At 48.4% G+C, this 22,012-nt stretch overlaps 2 protein-coding genes across 7 annotated transcripts; one reads left to right on the top strand and one right to left on the bottom strand.

Moving 5' to 3' along the window:
- Positions 1–1,538: 1,538 nt before the first annotated feature.
- On the bottom strand, positions 1,539–17,980 carry LOC133397696 (SH3 domain-containing protein 19-like). 3 transcript variants are annotated; one of them, XM_061668906.1, is made up of 20 exons: positions 16,718–17,980; positions 16,017–16,513; positions 15,804–15,870; positions 13,203–14,225; positions 10,905–12,328; positions 8,980–9,016; positions 8,557–8,597; positions 8,422–8,482; positions 8,202–8,352; positions 7,978–8,134; positions 6,790–7,731; positions 5,200–5,329; positions 4,587–4,797; positions 4,370–4,522; positions 4,190–4,227; positions 3,897–4,090; positions 3,799–3,827; positions 2,470–2,644; positions 2,162–2,256; positions 1,539–2,087 (listed from the first exon to the last, which is right to left on the bottom strand). In XM_061668906.1, the coding sequence occupies exons 5-20, from the start codon at positions 10,993–10,995 to the stop codon at positions 1,980–1,982; spliced, it is 2,613 nt and encodes an 870-aa protein (XP_061524890.1). In that variant the 5' UTR covers positions 10,996–12,328; positions 13,203–14,225; positions 15,804–15,870; positions 16,017–16,513; positions 16,718–17,980; the 3' UTR covers positions 1,539–1,979. The 3 variants fall into 3 exon arrangements, with proteins under 3 accessions (XP_061524890.1, XP_061524889.1, XP_061524891.1); XM_061668905.1 differs by lacking the exons at positions 16,017–16,513; positions 16,718–17,980 and adding an exon at positions 15,503–15,672 and having other exon boundaries at positions 15,804–15,957; XM_061668907.1 differs by lacking the exons at positions 16,017–16,513; positions 16,718–17,980 and adding an exon at positions 15,503–15,672 and having other exon boundaries at positions 4,370–4,516; positions 15,804–15,957.
- LOC133397695 (FHF complex subunit HOOK-interacting protein 1A-like) lies at positions 11,497–21,201 on the top strand. 4 transcript variants are annotated; one of them, XM_061668904.1, is made up of 17 exons: positions 11,497–11,594; positions 13,174–13,402; positions 13,478–13,652; positions 13,777–13,998; positions 14,060–14,222; positions 14,313–14,424; positions 16,125–16,226; positions 16,305–16,361; positions 16,463–16,522; positions 16,682–16,849; positions 16,916–16,995; positions 17,512–17,684; positions 17,762–17,873; positions 18,162–19,132; positions 19,363–19,541; positions 19,826–19,946; positions 20,059–21,201. In XM_061668904.1, the coding sequence occupies exons 2-17, from the start codon at positions 13,247–13,249 to the stop codon at positions 20,286–20,288; spliced, it is 3,081 nt and encodes a 1,026-aa protein (XP_061524888.1). In that variant the 5' UTR covers positions 11,497–11,594; positions 13,174–13,246; the 3' UTR covers positions 20,289–21,201. The 4 variants fall into 4 exon arrangements, with proteins under 4 accessions (XP_061524888.1, XP_061524887.1, XP_061524886.1 ...); XM_061668903.1 differs by having other exon boundaries at positions 16,436–16,522; XM_061668902.1 differs by having other exon boundaries at positions 16,125–16,361.
- The last annotated feature ends 811 nt before the right edge of the window (positions 21,202–22,012 follow it).

The following is a 22,012-nucleotide window of genomic DNA, read 5'->3' as shown; positions in this document are numbered from 1 at the left end:
TCCGCCGAAGGCCGCGTTTCCGTCTAACAAACCCTGTTAGCTTCCTGCCTTGTTAAAATATGTTGTACACGTTAGCTGTCGTGTGTGCGAGTCGGTCATGAAGTCGGAAAATGTAGTGCCGTCCTTAAAAAAAAAAAAAAAAAAAAAAAGAAGAAGAATGGTGCTTAATTATCCCATTCATCATTCGTGCTGTATGTTGCCAGTGAGGATGCGGGAAATTTTCTTGCTCAACGTGTGGATTTGAAGAATTTAAAGCAGGGGTGTTCAAACTACGGCCCGTGGGCCATTTGCAGCTCATCGTCCCTTTTTTTTTTTTTTTTTTTTTTTTTGCAGCCGGCGGCATACATTAAAATTCACAAGCGAGCAGCGGAGGAGGAAATGCATTTTTAAAATATTTTTAATTAATATACAGAATACAGTGGTACCTCATTTCAATGGGAATTTTTTTTTTTTTGAAGTGTTTTGGGTTCCAAGTAAGGTCACGAAATGAATTCAACTCTTATCTCAAGGCACCACTCTACTGTATATAAAACAACATAATTGCTTCGCATATCTTTACCCCCACTGATGGATTCAAGGTGTTCAATTAAAAGTGAGGGCTGTCAAATTAGCTACTGGAAGAAAACGTTTGGACACCCCTGACTTAAAGGGAGCATAAACCTGAAAAGAACAACAACTGGATGCAGTGTTATGACCCTTTGGTCTTTAGTATTACTAGTTTTCTCTTTGCTAACACCAAACCAAAAGGCGCCTTGCTGTGTGGATGCTGTTAGCACCGCAGACACACACACACACACACACACACACACACACACACACACACACACACAAGGTCGACTTGCAGTTCAAATCTCATTTAAAAAAAAATAAAAAAAAAAAAAAAATAAAAACATGCTCTAACTTATTATGTTTATGCATGTGCAAGACATCATGCCTTATTAACCTTCAATCAAATTCAGTAGATTAGAACTTTTTCCAACCACTTTCCATGACAAAGGTCCTTTTGAATTGCATTTGTGTTCGTTCTGCCACCGGCCACCTCAAACAGCATTTAGGAACGCTTTGCTCGCCCCAAAGCATGTGATCAAATGGGCCAGGGTGCGTTCAAAGACCTTGAAATGGAGGACATAGATGCATTCAACTTTGAAATAAAACTTCGACAGTAAAAACATCTATTTTGTCCTGTTGTAAATGAACACATTAACATAAACGTTTAACTACAGCTATTGCACATTTTTAAAATGTATGTTTTAAGACTTAAATATCCACTCGTTATATTTCTTTTTGAACCATTTTTGTCACCTTGTTTCAGGTACATTATTTGCTTGACTTTTTTATTTATTTATGTATTCACTTTGTTGTCCTTGCACTATAACTAGTTTTTGTTATTGCAGTTTTTTTTAACCCCCCCCAAAAAAAGCCATGTGACTCTTTTTCAGTAAATGCATAGTGCAATCCAATTCGCGTTTACCATTTGACCCTACTTTGAAGTTTGAGCAGGTAGCTCATTTGAACCATAACAGATGAGGTCAACATAATTAGAGAAATGTTGCAAAGTTTTATTAGGCTTTCAAAATTGGAATGTTTGTTTTGCCTACATTCCTATAACCTAACCGCTAACCTTCACGGCCGAACGCCGCTCCAGAAAAAACATGAAGCTCTACATCCATGCTTGCTCACGTGTCAACGTGCATTCATTGCATTGTGACACTTCACGGAAACATCCAACAAGATTGGTTAGTTGCGTTAATATTCCAACACGTTAGGACAAAGAAAGAAATGATCGCACGTTTGCGCCTCTTCGTTCAAGATTTTAACGGAACCTAAAGAGTCCGGCAAAGGTATACGACAGCGAGACGGAGGTTGCGGGTGTGGCCACTGCCGCTTCATTCGATCTTGTCAATCATTGTAGACTGAAATAGCGCAGTCTTCACGCACTCCGCACAACCCAAAAACGTCCCGTCAGCAGATTGTCCTCGTCAAAGAAGCAAAACGTAGTTTTTGGGCACAACTCCCCGCTTACCGCCGACAACTCCCACAATCCACTGCTCATCCCCAGACTCCACCTGCGTGATGATGTCGCCAGGCTGGAGGAAGAGGACAACAGCAGGGAAGAACACTTTGTTTGATGATGAGTTTTGACATGTTTCAATGAGCTCACCTTCACTGTTAGCTCGTCCTCGTGCTCGGCCGTGAAGGCAAATAAAGCTTTGGCCACGCCCCTCACTTCCGCCTTCCGGCTTGGGATTGGTCGATCTGAAACCAGGAAGAAACATTTCAGTCAATGTCTCGATAAACTCGGGAATTGATTTTTTCGTCGGCGATAGCAACGCGAACAGGCCCTGAAGTGGCAAAGCCGTTCCAAACCAACTTTGGTTGGGCAGGGCAACTTTAACCGACAGTAAAGAAATCATAAAATGATGACATCATATGACGGCGCTTGTTATTTTGTGGGTGCCGGTGTCCCACCCTGGCAGGCCTGCGTGAAAGCGGCGGGGTAAAGCCCCTCCCTCCCAGCAAGTCGGCCCCTCCTCCATTCGGAATCCACATGTTCGATCACTTGGATACGCGCCCCCTTGTGGAAGGAGAGATCCTCTGCGGTCTGACCAGGAAAGTCGAACAGCGCCACTGCCCATTCCTCCACCTGAGTGCAATTCAATACAGATATATTGCAATTGATAACGTGTCTTTTCTCGACGAGGGGACTCAAACCTTTTGGGTCCTCAATCTTAACTCCAGTTGAACAAATACCATATGTGCTCCTAATGCCACAGGAATCAAAACGTTGCCTATTTCAAGATGTTATGGTATAAAACCATTTATTTATTTATTTTTTACACAAAAAAAGTTGCAATATTGAGAGAATTGTTTTCTTCTTCTCTCAATTGTAATCTTTACATGAGCAAAGACGTTTTGTCAGGGTAAAACAGTCATTGTCTTCGGAGAATCGAGTCATACTTCCCAAGATCAAGTCATAATGTGGTAATAAGGTCAAAGTTTAAAGGGGGACCAAACCCAAGATGCCAAAACTTTCAGTTATATTTTAAATGTGCATATCTTCTTTATCAGCTGCTCTTTACCTTACTCTATTAAGCATTTATTTAAAAAAAAAAAACAAAGTTTAAAACATTGCATCTGCCTTTTGCTGATGGGTTTTCAGGTTTTTTTCCACTCACGAGTGCGCAAATTTGCAACAAATTGACGTTTATTCGCCAGTTCCGGCTTAGGGTGCATCTTTATTTATGAAGAAAACGATATAGCTATTAAATATTCAGCAACGACAAGCTAAATATCGTCGCTGTCGGGCGGAATCCTCGCGTGGCCAAAACGAAAGGAACAAAAACGCCATCTTGCTTGAGTTACCAAACATCACATCGTTCAAGTTGGTGTTAAATTGCTACCATACACAACAGCCCACCAACCTCAACACAACACCAAAATTGTGTTCAACTACTAATTAAATACACTAAGCGCCCACTGGCGCTAGCTGTCCACGTCAGTCTGGACTTTTGCCAGACAAACAGGCTTTACTACGTCACAAACGCAAATGACGCATTCACAAATTTTTCAGCGCTATGAGTAATGCAATAAATGAAATGACGAGCTTCCTTCTGCAGCAAAGCATTACAGCGATCCATTTTTAACAAAACAGGCTTACTCAAATGTATCAAAGCAAAGTATTTTCACTCATTATTGTCTAAAAAGCATCAAAACTCTCTATCTTGAGGTGACAATTATGCCGAAAGAAACACCAGGAGTAATGGAGAAAAGGAATCTTATGAATCGTTTTAAACTCACCTCTGATTCTTTTGAGGACGTCGGTGCGACTGAGGAAAAAACCAAAAAATATTGAATCATTAGACATCCAAGAATCAAAAACCAATGGCGTGGCTCACCGGGACTTTCTGGCGGGCGGTCCTCAGCGACTCGGGCGAAGCTCAGCGGGAAGAGTCCGACGCGTCCGCGAATCTGGCCGCGGGCCCACTGTCGGTCGAGCGGTTCCAGGAGGCCGATGGTGTCTCCCTGGGAGAAGCTCAGCTCGTCATCCTCCGCTCCCTCGAAGTCAAACAAAGCGACGTAACGAGGGCGGCTGCGCACACGCACGACACGGAAAGAAGTGAACAACAAATGGAGAGGGAAAAAAAAAAAAAAAAAAAACACAAACATGTTGGTGTTTGGTGTGTCGGACCTGACAGGAGGCGGCTCGGGGTGTTTCTGCATGGCCGGCTGATAAAACAAAACAAGTGACATTTAAGTTCCACGCACAAAAAGACCAATGGGTACATTTTATGAACAGAAAGCCTGCGAATTGGTGGGCGGTGGGCGGTCACTGTACTGACCATTGTTTCCATATCATCGCACCTCATACCTGCCAGCAAGTCTCCAAGCCGGATTCTGGTAGCTGTGCTGGGGGCAGCACGTCGAGGTCCAGGAGACACTCTGACGTGCTGCAAAGCGGCGTAACGGCGCTAGGCAAAGGCTCCGGCGGCGGGTCCTCCAGGACGATGAGGACTTCCTGTTTCTGGGACACAACAGTGTGATAGCGGTGCCCCTGGAACTCCTATTTGTGACCTTTTTGTCTGTACCGTGGAGCCGGGAAAGAGCGGATGTCCAGGGTTGGGCCGAGGGGGCAAAGGCGGCCCTCTCTTTGACGCTCTGTGACTGGCCGCCGCAGAAGAAGATGGCGTCTGTGGCCGAGGTTGGCTCGCCGACGACCCGAGGCCCGGAGGTGGCGGGCGAGCAGGGACGGATTTGATTGGTGGAGGTCTGGGGGGGAGGTGCTTCACACTTGAAGGCCTGCAGAGAAGAGCGGAGGTTAGTGCAGACAGGCTAGGCTAACATTAGCATCTGTTTATTTTGAGTCATAGATCTAGCGCAAGGTGTTCGCAAACATTTTGCAACACAGCACTTCAAGTTTTTTTATTTATGAAAAAAAGACTCATCATTGGGAGGATTGTTCAAAAGTCAACGGACTTGAAAATTATGCTGACCGTCATTTGCAGCGACTATTTAGCGAAAAGCTGGGGGAAAAAGTCATTTGGAACGTGGTGTAAATGCGACAATTTAACGCCGACTATTTTGCGGAGCCCCGCGTTAGGGCTCGCGGACCCCCTGTTTCAGAACCACTTCTCTATCGAGTAGTGAAAAAGGGGGCTTAAGAGAACCAATGAGAGATAAGCAGCCCGTCGTCGCGCGTACCTCGGGGGGAGGGGCGGCTCACAGATGCCGTCAGCATTTTTGAGGAGAGGGGACGGCGGTTTGGCGTGGACGGGAGCGGGGTCAGGTGCGGGAGCCTTGGAAGGGACTGGATTTGGTTCCAGAGAGGCTCCTGAAAAGATCAAAAACATACGCTATCATTTGAATCGAGCCCCTTTAAAACAGTCAAAACAGTGAAAGCGACTTTATTTTGAAAAGCATGTGATGATGACGTAGTCGTCAAAAAGTAATCACATGAGCTGGCAAAAATGAGTACCCGCGGAAAAAAATATTAATAAAAAATCATCTTTGGCAAGCTTGGGGTTGTGTCCACACAGAGAGGCTTCTTCTGCGCACACAATCAGCCAATGTTGAAGCCGAATCGGACAACCGCAACTCGCTCACTGTCGCCACACGTTTGCGTTTGGCCTCTGAAAGGCCGCATTGTGCTGCGGCGCACAGCTTACAATACCCACAATGCACCTCAAGAGGTCGGGCAGTTGAGCTGATTTGCAAAGACTCATTGTTGATTCCTTGGTTAGGAAGTATCGACAACATAAGGTGATTTCATCTCCCCGCAGGCACGGAAAGCAACAGGTTTTCCTTTCGTGACGCGTCTTTCCTTTCGTGCAATGTGGGTGTGGTGTATTGAACACATGAAGTTTCAGGGCCAACGGAGGCCAGTAGGTCAAGTATGTAAGTGTCACCTACATACTCACACACAGGATTCCATTGCGTTCACGGTGGGTAAAACAAAAGTCAACACACCCCTGTGGAAATGCCAGGATTTTGTAATATAAAAAAATTGAACCAAGATAAATGATTTCAAAACCTTTTTTCCCCCCCACAATTACATCACTTTCACGTATAACCTGTGTAACTTATTTCGGGGAAAAAAAATTACCATTTCGAAAGAGGAAGTAAAATTAATGAGATAATGTGGTTGCACAAGTGTGAACGCCCTTGGGAATGTGGCTGTGTTCAGAATTAACATTAACTAAGTTTCTAAAGGTCATAAAATGACATAATAACCCTGAGATACAAAGATATTGCCTTAGTTTTACATACCATTATTCATATAAATCAAATGAAATACAAATTGAGACAGCTGACAAAATTCTCTTTTTTTTCTTCTGAACGCATTGTAAAAAAAAAAAAAAAAATGTGATCGGGACATCACTATATGTAATATTTTAATAGGGCAATGATACATTCAAATGGTTTTACGGTCATAACAGCCCCCTAAGGGAAGCCATAACGTAACAACATAACATAACAAAGTGGCTTACGACAAAAATGAGTGTGAACAGTGACCCCTGTTTAGTGCAGGGGATATGTTCAACACCAACTGGCAATATGTGAAAATCTGCGATATAGGAGCGACATCATGAAAAAACGCTTTCAAAAATAGCTTGACCCCGCCACACGCTGCAAGTGTGCTCCTTGTGTTTATGTTTGACTTCTCCTGGTGTGACAAGCGCGTCGGTGACTGTGGTTCTCCTCCTCACATGCGAGGGCATAACCGCAAGCAATTAAAGTGTAGAAACCGTGGGGAACGCTGTATACCTTGGAGAAAAAAAGAACAAGACTTACCTGTCAGGTTCACAGTATCCTGAATGTGGGTTTGTGCCCCCCTGCTGACCTCTGTGAAAGGCCTGGGTGGCCTCGTTGGGGTCACGTGTCCGGGCGCGGTCGCCTTCTCGTGCGGTGGCGCGCCCACGCTCGTTCGTGGGGCAACCGGCGGTCTGGACGGAGATTTGGTTGCGGCTGGGGTCTCATTGTGGGAGGGTGCGGGTTTCTGTGGCGGGAGCCTGGGGGCCGGGACAGGTGTGGGGCAAGGAGCGGTGGAGGGGCGGTGACTCGGAAGGAGCTCTGTGATTAGCAGCGGTTTCGGGTTCAGGACCTCAGCGTGGCAATCGACGGAGTCCACGGCGGATGCTTTTGGGAGGCTTTTGGGTTTAGGCGCAACGGCGGGAGGAAGAACTTTGGCAGGTTGCCCTTGGAGACGAGGGCGGGGCCGAGGTTCGGGTCTCTCGGCGAACGCCTCCTCGCTGGTGCTTGGGTCGCCACGGCTCCCGTCAAGCGCCGCCTGCTGCTGCTCAAAGGCATGGATCCTCGCCCTGAGGGCCGCCATGTCCTCTTCCTCGTCCTCCGATTGGCCGAGGTCACTGTCGTCACCTCGCTGCTCAGGGACACCCCAGTCGTCGGAGCTGAAGGCCTCCAGAAGCTCCTGAAGGTATTTACCCCCACTCCCGTCCCGTTTGCCGACGTCACTGCGAGCGCGGGCGGCGAGGGTGGCCAAGCCGTCTTCCCGCAGTTTCACCAAAGTCTGAACCTTGACCTCGTTGCTGACCTGGGTCACGGTCGACCTGGATCGGGGGGGGGGCCTGGGACGCTCCGCCGCGTTGGGAAGGGGTGCGGCTGCGTGGAGCTGCCCTGATCGGCCGCTGTCGGAAGCTGCGGGCGAACGGGGGCCGATTTTACCGTCTGCTCGAGACGAAGAGGCGGGGATCGGAAGCCGCTGCGGTTTGAGTACTGAACAGAAAAAGACACTTTTTCACTTGGAGGGACGGAATAGTTTGACTACAATTTCAGACAATTAGGTGCTTCCACCGTATGGAGCATCTCTGATAGTAGTACCGTGAACCGCTGCCTAGTCGCAGTTCGCTAATCTCAAACTCAGATACGGTAGTGCCTTGACTTCTGAGTTTAATTGGTTCTGTGAGTGTTTTGGAATCATAGCTTGTGTTTCAACGATTGCTCAAACGAACTTCCTCTCACCCGGAGCTCCAGGAGAGGATCCGGTGTCTGTTTGAGTGGCGATGGTCGTTCTAAAAGCCGGATGAGACGACGATGACGGTGATGGAGCCGATGAAGATATGCGCACACCCTGCTCCTGCGTCTTCTCCCTGATCACTTCATCGTAGGAGGGAGGAGGCTGTGGGCAGCAGGGAAAATGTACAACTGCCACGTGGTACAGCGTGCCATCACGGGAGCGGCGATACCTGTATGGACGGCGGGATTGTGGGTCCCCAGATTTGCGCGGCCGGAGGAGGAGGCGGTGGGAACGCGCCGGGCGTTCCGGCTAACCAGCAAGGGGAGGGGAGCGGTTCGGCCGACAGGATGGTGATCTGTGGTCGCCTGGCAACGGGGCCCCTGAACAGGAAGTAAACGGGAAGAATAAAACACACGCGGTGACGGCGGGAATGACGAGAGTTCCTTTACCTGGCGTCTCTGTCCCTGTCTCTGTCTCGCGGAAGGTCAGGGAAACTGGACCTGCTGGTGGCTGATGGATAAAAAGTATTGGGACGTGCCTCTCAGGCTTTATCTTCAAAACATTTTGCATTTTTGTGTTCTCACATTTTTTGATGGCTGCTCTGAGGGACCAAAGTGGGCCTTGGCTGTACAGATAACAAGATGGAAAAACACCAGTTAGCTGAACGCGCAAACGGATTTCAAGATGTTTTGCGACGTCGGAATGGAGCCTGAGCTTTTTTGTTGCTAGGCAGATTAGGATAGGAGACCAACTCAACACACACACACACAACAAATCCACTTTGAGGTTAGCCCCATAAAGACATGCTGACACTGCCCCTGGCTGGTTGGCATGCCAACAGGCCAACAGCCCAAATACTTTCAAGAGTGTGTCAGAAAAAAAGTGGGGGGGGGGGGAACACAGCAGAGTGCGGATGGACTTGAAGCACAAAACGTTTTAGATGCCAAAAGGGACAAAGAGCGTATTGGGTTACACGCACACACAAAAAATGAAAAAAAGTGTTCAACCTGAGACGATTCTCTGGCTTTCTCCTGCCGGGACGACCTGCGGGGGGGCAGAAAGACGAGACAGAAGTTGTCACAGGAAACGCTCAACGTCAACGTGTCATCGGCAGTCGCCGGCCGTACATCATCCGCACAAGGTCTGCTGCCGAAACGCGACATTTGACCCCAAACCTTCTTTTCGTCGGCCAGTCTTCTCCCCACAAAAACGGAGACGGATTTTCTCGCCGTCCTTTCCGCCGGTCTCCTCCCTACTTTTGACTCCTGACTTTTCTGGCTCTCTCCTCTCCAGGAAGCGGCCCTGCGATTGGTTGCGACAACTTCTGCTGAAGTCATGGCGCCGCGCTTAACGCTTCCAGATGTTTGCAGCCCCCGCCCCCGAAGCTAATACAGCAGCTCCTTCTCTTGGTCACGGGTTTCATTAGAGAGTCTACTATTTTCCCAGTTTTTGTATATAATTGATGGGTTCTATGATTGTGGTGGACTAAGTCCCCACTATAAAATACACAGCCCACCGCTGCATGGACAAAGAATTCCAGGGGGGAAACACCTGCTCAGAACACCGCCTCATCGATCAAGAGCAGCTCGGCTTTCTCAGGCCTGCGCCAGACGACTTTTGACCCCGGACGGCGGCACGAGCACGCGTTGACACAAGAAGCGAGGCGGCGGCACTCGTTTCTAGTCACTCGGTGGTTAATCATCTGCTCAGCTGTTAGCGGGATCGCCCCCGACGAAAAAATAAATAAAAAGAGTCAAGAATCTGACACACCTGGTGTTATTACAGGAATAGTCATCTGATTAGAAAAGCTAAAAAGGTTTTTTTTTTGACAATACAGCCTTTTAATTTTTTTTAGATTAAAGGCATCTTTTCCAGAATAAGGCTGGATTTTTGACATTTCCTTCTTTAAAAAAAAAAAAAAAGACTTATTTCAAATCTGACACACCACAGAAGGGTGCTGTTAACATCCCTGCCAAATTTGAACGATCTAAAAAAAAAAAATGAATAATTGCCACATATATAAAATGAGGCTTCAAAATTGGCGGAAAAAAATAATAATAAATCGCAGCATTCTGTCTGCTCTCCAATATGCTAAAATCACGTCCCGCTCGACCGTCAACTGTTCTGCTACGACCTGGAAAAACGATTGCTACTTCGTCAAGCATATTTTTTATCCCTACGCATAACCGCCGGTGCGCGCACTTTTTCTTTACATTTATTTTTCCGTCCTCCTTGCACTTCCACTTTTCAGTGTGTGACGGGCGCGCACTCACGGCCAACAACGAGGCGCTCTAGAGCGGCCACGCCAGCGGACTATTCAAAAGGACGATGCATTTCCAGGGTGTCGACATAGCTTGCTAGCAAAACACACGTCACAATCGCAGTGGTTAATTGCTGATGTGAATGAAGGCGCTCAACTACTTATATAGTGGGGGAGAGGCGACTCATGCCGGAAGCTTAAGTGCATCAACGGGCATGTTGTAGTCACCCCCCCCCGAAATTGTGGAAAAACAGTTTAACGCTATACCTCCACAATTGAGTACTACATACTTTTGAGTCTTTCAGAATTTACCTTCAAACGTGGATCATGTCGTTCAAAACAAATCTCTGGATTCACTTGACAGGGTCTTTAAACTTGGACCTGAATACAGTATCATAACATTGCGACTTTATTCTTGGACGATTATGACTTGTCATTCTGACAAAAACATTTGTAAAAGTTAAAAAGAAAAATACGTAGATATTTTTCATCGTAACGACCCCACCCCCCGAGAAAATAGGCAACTTTGTTGAATAGGATGATATGAGGGGGTCCTTGTCCTAAAAACGTCTTGGACCCAAATCGTTTGAGAAGCCCTGAAGTAAACTCCACGCGGGGGAAAAAGAACCGTCGTGTTGGCGTCCCGCATTGGTCTCGTCTTGTTGTTTTTACCTTCGTTGCCGCTGGACTGCAGTCGCACGACTCGCCCCCCGGTGTCCCTCCTCGCACTCTCGTCGTCTTCGTCGGGCCTCGCCTCGGCCATGTCTGCCCGACTTTCGGCGTCTCTTTCCCCGGGCGGCGGCGGCGGCGGCGACGTCGTCGTCAACTCAGCCCTCCGAACGACTCCGCCGCCTTTCCACGGAAGCACTTGTTGTGTCGACAGCACAACTTTCTCCCAGCTCCGCCACCGCGGGTGCTCATCAACCGGCCCTATGACGTCAGATACTTCAAATAAAACGTTAAAAAAAATTAAAAAAGTGAATAGAAATACTGTTGTCGGAATTTCCAATTTAAAACGGTGGGTATTAAATAAACGCTAAAAGAAAAGCTATTATCGGCATTAGTTTCACTTGCCCCCTGGTTTAGAATAAAAAATAAAAAATACTGGCGGAAATGGGCTCCCAGTCGGAAAACAGGCGTTTTCAGTTGATATTCAAAACAAATGAAAATGTAAAAAACAACGAGAATGTTTCTGCCTCCCTGGGGGGCGTGGCGTGCTCGAGCCAGTGGGCGTGGTCAGGCATTACCTAGCATTGATGGACAGCTGGGACGCTTAAAGCCCCAGGAGCGCAGCTGAGTTCACAAAGCGCTTGGGACGTCCCTCAGGAGTGACTGCCAGGCCCCTAAATCACAACTGCCAAGGTAAAAACAAACTTCAACTGAATATTTTACATACAGTCAGGGCACATCGGCAATCGACAGCAATATAGCATCGAGCTTTGCATCGCAAATGTTGGAAATGAAGTTATATGTTCATATTCCAGTTGAATAAAACAGTGTTGAAAATGTAATTTATGAAAACATGCATTTTTGCGTTGATCTTTGAGAAACACCCTGTAGAAATGTTTGTCAACACCAACTCTAAAACATGCAAAGTCGACACTTTCTGCGTGTGTGTGTCGTAGAACCCGGTAGTCCATTTGTCGTCAGTAAAAGTCACTTAAATGCACAACTCGTCCAAAAAGAGGAAACCCTCCTTTTGTGTTGTGTGAAGGCATGTGATAGTATATGCGACAGTTAATGGGGACAACACGCACGCGCGCACAGCAGGCCATATGGGATTAAACATCACCGTCTCATTCGAGATTAATCTCCTTCCTCTGCAAACACGTTAGGGCTTCTATTCTTATGAGGGCCGAGGCCAGAGGTCACCAACATGGCGGCAGCCCCTGAAGGATCATTTGGGCCAGTTCGAAAAGTAGCTCAGCAGCGATGGGACATTGTGATTTCCTAGGAATGTTGTAGAAGTGATCAATGGACCATGTTGCCGTGCCGGAGGTGGTTATAAGGATTTGTTGGAGTTGGGAATTCACGGAATGTCCCGGAACACCCAGGGTGGGTCTCACTCCCATTTTCCTGTTTACAACCTCTTGTTCCTGTTCAAGACAATTTAATAGAGAGGTGGCGTGAGTTTTTTTTTTTTTTTTAATCCCATCCGGAATGATGAAGTACAGTGGCGCCTTGAGATACGAGTGATTCGATTTTATTTATTTTTTGCTTTGAACAAAAGAATTGAGATGCAAACGTCATAACCTTATTCGCAGGCATATTATTTATCCTCAGCAAAAAACGACTCTTACTTAAGATTACTGAGGCAGTTGTCAAACTTTTATCTCACTTGTCTGTATTATACTGCCCCCAAGTGGGGAAGGCGTGCACCAGAAGGAGCAGCACAATGTCAATTGAATTGAAGCAAAAAAAATTTTTTTATTTACGCTGCATCCCAGTGGTTCTTAAACTTTGTACACTAAGTACCACTTAAAAAAATACTTGGCTCTCCAAATACCAACATCATGACCATTAATAAATTTCAACATAGTAGGCCTAAGTAATCATCAAAAACCAAACACAAAGAAATAGTGCACTTAACTAATTATCCCATTGTATATTTCACCTAAAAGTTCAATGAAAAAACTCTAAATAAACCTTTAAAAACAGTTCTCAAAGATTGAATGCAAACGTACTGTACTAGTTAAATACAGCTGACCTGTACCAAGACAGTGATTCGTGTGCCTACCACAAGAGGGAGCCAGCGTAGCACCACTGAGAGTAGTAGCGCACTTTGACAACCACTGATCTATCTAATCATGTCATTACTGTATGTTTTAATAAAGTCGTGGAGTAATTGCATGTCCATTCATTTCAATGGGCAACTGAGATCTGAGTGTTTTGAGTAACGACGAGAGTGAAGTCACGGAACAAATTCAATTCGTATCTCAAGGCACCGCTGTATGTGACGCAAATACACACTCCGAGTGTCCAGCGCGTGATCCTGGGCTGGCAGCAATGGCCAGATGCCCGTGCCGCCCCCGGAACATGCCGCAGCTGTCCGGCCACAAGTCAGGATGATGGCCTCAGCCGTGGCCGGCGGCGATCGTGGGAAGTCGATGACGCTGCGAGGAGTGGACCCCGAGACGTGCATGATCGTGTTTAAGAATCACTGGGCGCAGGTGGGCGTGGTCCGCCAAAAAGCATCAGCATCGTGTGATGGCTTCTCTCGTTTACCAGCTCTTCTTGGCCTACAGGTGGTGAAGATCCTGGAGAAACATGAGCCGGGTCGCGGCGGCGCCAGCGCGCTGAGTTTCCTCTCCGGCCACGCCGGCGCCCGCCCCGGGTCCATCCCACCCGACGAGGCCAGCGCCGTCCAGAACTACGTGGAACACATGCTGTTCCTGCTCATGGAGGAGGAGGCGGGTCAAGGTGAGAGCCAAAAGAATGTATCGTTCTACAAGGAACCGTTGTGGACTTTGGGCGAGAGGCGGGGTGATCCCCGGACTGGTCACCAGCCAATTGCATGGCACAATCATCGCACCTCAATCCTCAGGAGGAGCGATGGGTCCCATTTTGGAGTTTGTGGTTCTGGAGGGTGTGATGGAGCGCCTATTCCTGTGGAGCTTGAGGAGACAGTTCACCGAGGACATGAAACTGGAGCAGCTCAGGATGTACCAGATGCTCCTGACCCAGGCCCACCAGCCGCTCCTGCACCACAAGCCCCTGCTGCGGCCGCTCATGACGCTGCTAGCCTCCTGCGGCGGCGCCGGCGCAGGTACGGTACGTGGCCTCGGTAAAAGCGACCCCCTCGGCTGACCGCCTTTGCGCTTTTTTAGACACCGGCGGTCGCGTGGAAGCGGAGCTCGTCCTCCTGTTGAACCAGCTGTGCGGGGCTCTGGTGAAGGACCCCTCAGTGCTGGAACTGTTCTTCCACACCAGCGAAGACCAGGGCGCTGCCAACTTCCTGCTCTTCTCCCTGCTCATCCCATACACGCACAGGTTCTTGAACACACACACACACACACACACACACACAGAGTGAAACTCATTTCCCTAGCGCACGCTGAAGGTCATCCTCAACCCCCTTAGACAAGGTCCGGTAGGTCAGCAGGCCCGAGAAGCTCTTCTGCTCATCATGTCGCTTTCGGCCTCCGAGCCTCGAGTGGCCCAGCACATTGCGCAGAGCACGTACTTCTGCCCAGTAAGTCTCCACACACGCAGCATGCATTCTTCATGAGCGAACAAAACCGCCACAACTACTCAAGGGTGCGTGCAGGTTACTTGATCAATGGGCCTTGACATAGAATTGTGGGAAGCAAGCGAGTTGCTCAGTGAATGTTTTTCCCGATCCCAGGGGAACTTTGATGGCGTTTGCAGCCACGAATGCGGCGGCTGTGTATTTTTGGCGATCACCGTGTCGTACGTTATGTCACAACGTAACGAGGCCATGGCGTTTGGTCAGGGGAAAGTTACTCCGGGTCAAACATTGGGAGGCTGCTGTGAGGGCTCCACGCCACCTGAGGGCGCCGTGCATCATCACCAGGAGCCATCAGAGGAAAAAGGGGTTCGGTGTTAATTTACTTCAAAGTGTCGGCCATGTTGGCTCCATCAGTAAGGAATCAGTCACTTATTCCCTACTCCAGCACTCTGTAATACTGTACTTCACAAACCCATACAATAATGACATAAATAGAATGTGAAGAACTAAAATGTTTTTGCAACATTTTTTGTTTCAACCCAATGCACATCGTGCTGCTCCTTCTGGTGTGCGCACACACCTTCATACACACAGACACTGGAAGAAGGGTTTCACAACTGACTCAGTAAGATGCACTTGCATTATATGAGTCATCTTTCGCAAACGATAAAGCCGGGAAAGGCTCCAGCACGCCCGCGACCCTTGTGAGGAGAAGCGGTACAGAAAATGGTTGGATGGATAAAGAATATATGCCTTTTGAGTATCGTTATATTGTCTTTCTACATGTATCGCAATTGGCGTCACTGTACAGGGATTTTTAGTGCACTTTTTACTGAACTACATAGTCCTCTATATGAAAAACTCTATATCGTGGCTGAGGAGTGGGAATGATGAATGACTCCAAACGCAGCCGCTGCGTTCGGAATCGTACACTCGTTCGCTACCTCCTAATCACTATATCGAGATTTTGAGTGGACTTTTTAGCCACAAAAAAAATACAAATAATCCCATGAGTACCAGTGTGTGCGGCAACTAACATTACGTGTCACCTTCAGATTTAATGCCATGTGACCACCCTGACCTCAATCTTCTTGTAGAGAGCAGATTAGTAAATCAGCACGAGATTGGCCGGCAGTCCAGGGCGGAATTAGTGAGTCTGCGTGTGACTGGAGCGCCATCGCCGCCATTGATGCTGCTCCTGTTTAGATTTTTTTGGGTACTTGAATCTGTGGCTCCTCCCCTTTCCCCAGGCTAAGGAATGGAGGGGACAAAAAGGGTGGGGGGGGGGGGGGGGGGGGTAAATCTCCCTCCCGTTTCTTTCCTGCATAATCCAGTCTGGAATTTCAATGCATGTTTGATTTTGTGTTTTGACCCATATTCACCTTTAGGCACAGCTGTCAAACATGAGGCCCTCGGGCAGATTCACACCACCACATCATTTTATCTGGCCTGCATTAAAAAATAAGTAAAACAAATCACATGCAGTACTTTGTTTCTTGCTGAAATATGTACCAAAATTCGATTCATTAGACTTCACTTCACAATAATTTTAAAAGCAATGATATAAATGAACAACATAAGTTCTGCCAACTTACATCTTTATCTTCAGTGTTGTGCATACACTGCGGACTGCTTTGAGTGATTTGCTGAGATTGTGATTTAACAGCGACAGTATTAAATGTCAAGCTGTGTGCTGGGTCCAGGTTCTGGCCACGGGTCTTTCTGGCCTCTACTCGTCTCTGCCAGCCAGGTTGCAGGTCTACAGCGAAGACTGGCACTGTTTGGACCGGCCAGACTGGCAACAGGTAACTGACAACCGCAAGCTGAGAGTGCAACACCCTGAGGGGCGAGCAAATGACACAAACATTCTGGTGTTTCAACAGGTTCCTGCTCTTGTCCACTTTTTGCACTCGCTTGGCTTCTGCAGCGCCGTCACCAGCGTAATGCAAACAATTGTAGTCTTAAAACAACAACAACATTGTTTTTTATCCTTGTAATCCGAGCCTCTTCACAGGTGACTCATCCTTCCATCCGCTCCCAGCTGCTGAGTTACATCCACAATGGCTTCTTGGTGCCCGTGTTGGCTCCTGCCCTGCATAAGGTACACAAAACACATCCCTGTAGTTCATCGTGATTTGAAGTTTTCGACATTATACCCCTAGCTTTTTGCTGTACGCAATCTTAAAACCATCTGTTGGCAAACAAGGGATGGGCATTTTGTGTGGGTGTGTGTGTGTGTACACGCGCATCTGTGTAACAGCTGACTGTGGAGGAGGTCATGACGACCACAGCCTACCTGGACCTGTTCCTGCGCACCATCTCTGAGCCCGCGCTCCTGCAGACCTTCCTGTCCTTCACCCTGCTGCACACCCACGACAATGTGCACATCCTGGACACTCTGGTCAGCAGAATCAACACACCCTTCCAGGTAACGCGCCCCGGCATGCTGGTGAAAGCAGATCCGGATCGATGACCTCGTCTTGGTGCTCCTCAGCTGGGCACGGTGTCGCTGGCTCTGTTCAGGACACTCATCGGTCTCTTCTGCGAGGACGTCATGCTGCAGCTCGTCTTCAGGTCAGCCTGATGAAAATGTCCGGTATATCTGTGTCTGTATTATACTGCCCCCAGGTGGCCAAGGTGTGCACACAAGAGGGAGCAGAACAATGTCCAGTTTGTTCTTTCTTTACATAGTCAAGGTCAGAGAACCAAGGCAAATAATAAGACATTTATAAATTAGATGACAAAACCCCAATGCTGCTAAAGTGGCTGGTGTGAGTGTGTGCGTGTATTGTGTGCCATAAACTCCAGTAGTGGTGTCCAGTGTTGACTGACCAAGATAGCGTCCCGGCACCAGGCGTCATTGATGTAAATAAACACAGAGTCCGCGAGAATTTTGTCCGCTCGGTAGCATGCGAGTCAGCTTGTTGTCCAGAGAGCGTACGTTGGCTAACACGGTGGAGGGAATAGCTGGCTTGTGTGGTTTAGCCGGTAGCCTAGCTCGGGTACCTCCGCGCTTGTGTTATTTTTCTGAATAAAAGGCGTAATACTATGGCTCACTTGTTTAGCTGAGCGCCGTGTGCGTGTCCCCAGGTTCTTGATTGCTTGTAGCCACCTGAGCAGGAAGCAGCGGTCCTCCTTAACGCACAAGGCCTGGTGCTCCTCAAGCGCCGCCTCCTTCCTGCTCCTCTTGCCCTCCTGGTGCCCCGTCCACCTGACGAACGCAAACGGAGCCTCGGCGCGCATCCACTGGCCCAAAGGAGCAGGTGAAGGTTGTTATTTGGTGGTGGTGGTGGTGGCGTGAGCCCGCCACACATTTACATTTGTGCGCTGTGATGGTCAGATGTGTCGGTGGCTGACAGCGTTGGTTACTGGCGAGGCTCAGACTTCCTGATGGAAGTCAACTACCTCCATTACCTCTCGGACGCCCGACAGGCCATCGCCGCCTCCAACAGGTTAGTGGCCTGTCCATGTGACACATTACAACAGCTAACTCCAGCATATGCGTGGTTTGGCTAACCAGTCGCCCACTGTGCCGCCGGCTATAGCTTTAGCAACTAAAAAAAAAAAAGAAAAAACAGCACTGTCCTGCCGTCTTGTGGTATCCATAGACAATTATCAACCTCTTTCCTAAATTACTTTCAGATTTTCACTATTGGCATATCCCTCTTGAATAGCGAGAGTTTACTGTGCAAGACAAATAAAGATAACTTGCCTTGTTGATTCGCCGTGGCATCCCTCAGGGCATGTCAGCGGTGGTCGGCACCTTACGACGGCCACAAGCCGCCGCCTGCCCAAGACCGTTCTGGCACGGCGGACGGCACCAACGTGGACGACAGAGAACGGCGACTAAAGAGCAACTCCCCTGGCGCCTCCCCGGCCTCTTCCTCTGTGGACGTCGTCTCCAAGAGTCACCAGGCAGGAAGAGCCGGCTCTGCTCTGGAGCTGGAGTGGGATGACCTTTTTGCAGATGAGGATCCGTCATCGTTGGTCGGCAGCTCTGTCGCGCCTTTGCCATCCTTACCTCCTCGCCACATCCAGGAGATGCGACGCAACGCCATCAAGCTGGTGCATGGCGCCTACGTGGAGGAGGGTGAATTTGAGGATGACGTTCTGGTCTACGATCTGGTCGCGCAAAAAGACGCCAACGCTGCTATTTTGGAAAGAATGACTGCTGCAAATCGACGAGCGCACGGAGGTGCCGTCCCCTCTGCGACATCAGGCAGGACGGTACATGAAACCGTTAACTGCATCATGTCGTCACGGAGGATGAGCGAGGATGGAGGAAAGGAGGAAAGAAGGAGTGAGGATTACAGAAGCCAGTCGAGGGAGACGTGTGAGGACCTCAACGATGGCATTACTGACGTTTGTAATGCAGACTGCGCACTGGACGCTCAAAATCACATTCCATTCAATGGGCATCCGATGTTGACAAGCGCAGACTCCACGTGTCAGCTGCCAAATCTGCTCAACAACAAAGTTCAGCGTAACAATGGCGACTTCCTGTCCCAGTACTATGAGCTCATGCGCTCTTTAGGGGCCGAGCCGGAGTGTGAAAACATCCTGGACGACGTCTCCAACTTTAGGAGGCGCATTCAAAAGCTGAAGCAAAGACTGGTAGAGGAGGATTGTGGAGAGAGAGAGGAAAGAGAAGAGGAGACGATGGAGGAGGAGAAGGAAGAAGATAGGGAACGGCACAGTGTTCCATTTACAGGTGGGTTAATAGAGCTTTTCACGATGACATTCACGAACTTCCAGGTGGCAAAAGACAGATTTCTCCGATGTCACTCTAAATACACAACCCCTTCGAGGCGGAGCTTTTGAAAAAAATGTTTTCCTGTCGTCTGTATGTTGATTGTCTGTCAGCAGACTCGGTGATGGATGAGTGATTATGGCTGCAAATCTCACGGTCGTGCACACTAACCTTTACCCATAATGCCCCAGGGCCCTTTATCAGTGTTCTGCTGTCCCGGCTGGAGAACCTTCTGGACAACTCCATCGCTGTCAACCTGCTAGTGACCGGCATCCTGGCTCAGCTGGCGTCGTACCCGCAACCTTTGCTGAGAGCGTTCCTGCTCGGCACACAAACACATTGGCAGGCTGGTGTGTGTACACTGCACCAGGTAGCACGCACGAACACACGCACGCACTCACGCCTCGACGAGCGTCACGGAACAAATTAAACTCGTATCTCAATGCACCACTGTATTCGTGACCTTGTTTAATAGAAAGGAACTTCAATTCAATTTTGTTAAATTCACTTACGTACCAATGATCGCTGGCTTTTCCGAACGGAAAAGCGGACGCCCAAATTAACGGCTGGCGGAAGCCAGGTGCTCCCCACACCCTAGTTTGAGAAGCACTGTCTTAAGGCGTCTCTCCAGACGATGTGTGCGTTTATGCCAAGGTGCTGGTGTCACTTCACGGCCAAATCGAGCGCTACATCCGAGCCCGACCAGAGTACCCCGCCTTGGTCACACAGGCGTGGAGGTTCTTGTTGGCAAAAGACCAGGACAGCAAGCTCAGAGGTTCGTGAGTGTTATTCCTCCACTGGCCACTTGTCGAAAAAGGAATACTGAACCTGTATTAAGTGATAACATGCATTGAGGCCCAGCACGTGTGTGTGTGTGTGTGTTCCAGAAAGCCTTCAGTCTCGGTGCAGCGAAGATCCGGACCGCCCTCTTCCCAACGGCTCCGTGAGGAACTCTCTTGCAGCACCCCACCTCGGCCACTTGCCGGCCTGTCCCGCCATCCCGCCCCAAGATAAGAGCAGAGTGTTCGCCATTGTCCTCTACGCAGAATTCCTGAAGGAGCTGGCCGCCATCGCCTTGGAGCATAGCATCGCTGCAGACTGGACCACAGAGGAGTAGATCTGAAAATGGCATTTTAAAGAGTCATTTTATTTATTTATATGTCCTGGAAGCCCTTGAATTTTTGGACTCTGCAGCAAAATGCGAATATGATTCTATTTATGTTGAATACAAGAACTGACCCTTCTTTTCATTGTATCTTTTGGATTCAAAATGTTTTTTCCCCCTATAAATCATACAATTAAAACATTGATGCTGTGAATTAAAATGATATGGCCAAATGAGACGTGCCTGTACCTTTGTGGGGTCAGTTGCTTTTCTCGTTCTCCTTGGATAAGTTTGGTGTGAACAACTTCTGCTTTCATATCCCATTTGTGTCTTGCCCCAATATTTTAGTTTAGCTGAGATGCTAAAGCTGAGAATATAACTTCTGTTGTGAATTGGCGGTGCACAGGGGCGGACTAACGTGAGGCTCGGGGCCGCCAAATACAGGGGAGGGGGCTGTGGCCCCGGGCATCCAAACGGGCTTTGGTGGGCATCTCTGAGTCCCTCCCAGAGGACCAAGCTTCTCTAAGTTAGACCCCAGAAAACCTGCAGGGAAAACTCCTTTCACTCACTTGTATCCACGATCTTGTTCTTTTGGTCATGACCCACGGCTTGTGACCATAGGTGAGGGAAGGAACCTAGACAGACCGCTAATCCGCCCATGGTGCTATATGAATGAAATTGACTTGAATTGATTTCAAGCGCTGGTTTTAGACTAAAGGAAATGATCTCATGTTGGTGAGCAGAACGAGCGACTACATCCTGTGTCTTTGCAGCCTTTGCTCACTTCCTGAAAGTGAGATCGAAAGCGCGCTGCGAGCGTCGTGTGATTCAAAATATAAGCTATTAAACGGGCAGAGGAGCTTTCTGGGAAGGTTGCATCTGACTGAGATGTAAAGCTGCATCGATATCTTGGTTCAACTGCAACGAAGATGAGCCCTCGATTCTTCTTCCTCGGTGGGTGCAGCGGCGGATCTTATTTGTTGGGGAATGGCCTCCAACAACCGTACGGATCCTTCCCGTGGAAAGTCAAATGAAGTCTCTAGATGCAGTGTGCTTCATACTTCGATCTTTTCAGTTTTAGCGGCAGCTTCTGTATGCCGAGGACAAAACCAAACCGCAACATCGAAGAACCGCACATCAGGTACAGACAAAATGGAGTTGAAATATTCGTCTTCCTGCCAGTCCACATCTCACCTTCTCCTTCATGTTTGCTCCAGATGCTCTCTCTACGTTGGGGACCCCCCCCACGGACACCTCAACCCCAACGGCGCTGTACCATCGCAACCGGACGTCCCCAAATCAACCCGGTGTGCTGTCAACTGCAACGGTGCGGCTGAGCTCCACCTTCATTCTTGTTCTAAGCCGGTGCCTCTCAAACTTTAGTAGCATCGAAAAAAATACCATAATAACATGCATTCAAATACAGTCTCATTCTAAAAGATTCACTGTAATTAAAAATGTACTGCACTGGATTTTTAAAAATGATTACGCAATTGTGCCAATTAAGTAAGATCTTTTCAGTTTTCTGAATTTAAACACACATATGTTGAAAGATGTTTTGTTTAAAGCTTGTTGTCATGGAAACAGTAATTAAAACTCATTGAATAGGCACAAACAGCCGGGACCGAAGGACCACCCTCAACAGTGAGCGACAAAGTCCATGATCCCAGTGAGCGGAAGCCCACAGCGCCAGCGGAGGAGGACCTGGTTTCCACAACAGCGGCGGGTAAAGTCAC

Source organism: Phycodurus eques, chromosome 23 (genome assembly GCF_024500275.1).
Source record: "Phycodurus eques isolate BA_2022a chromosome 23, UOR_Pequ_1.1, whole genome shotgun sequence".
In the NCBI taxonomy this organism is placed as follows: Eukaryota; Metazoa; Chordata; class Actinopteri; order Syngnathiformes; family Syngnathidae; genus Phycodurus; species Phycodurus eques.
The sequence above is the reverse complement of the archived record's forward strand: the minus strand, read 5'-3'. Positions and strand labels throughout refer to the sequence as shown.

Excerpts from the sequence above, each read along its gene's own strand:
- LOC133397695 (XM_061668901.1), top strand. The coding sequence starts at position 13,247 with ATGCCCGTGCCGCCCCCGGAACATGCCGCAGCTGTCCGGCCACAAGTC. Across the intron at positions 13,403-13,477 it reads TTAAGAATCACTGGGCGCAG|GTGGTGAAGATCCTGGAGAA; the intron begins GTGGGCGTGGTC and ends CTTGGCCTACAG. Across the intron at positions 19,947-20,058 it reads CCAGGACAGCAAGCTCAGAG|AAAGCCTTCAGTCTCGGTGC; the intron begins GTTCGTGAGTGT and ends TGTGTGTTCCAG.
- LOC133397696 (XM_061668906.1), bottom strand. The coding sequence starts at position 10,995 with ATGGCCGAGGCGAGGCCCGACGAAGACGACGAGAGTGCGAGGAGGGAC. Across the intron at positions 8,135-8,201 it reads CAATCCCGCCGTCCATACAG|CCTCCTCCCTCCTACGATGA; the intron begins GTATCGCCGCTC and ends TGCTGCCCACAG. Across the intron at positions 7,732-7,977 it reads ATCCTCTCCTGGAGCTCCGG|TACTCAAACCGCAGCGGCTT; the intron begins GTGAGAGGAAGT and ends TTTTCTGTTCAG.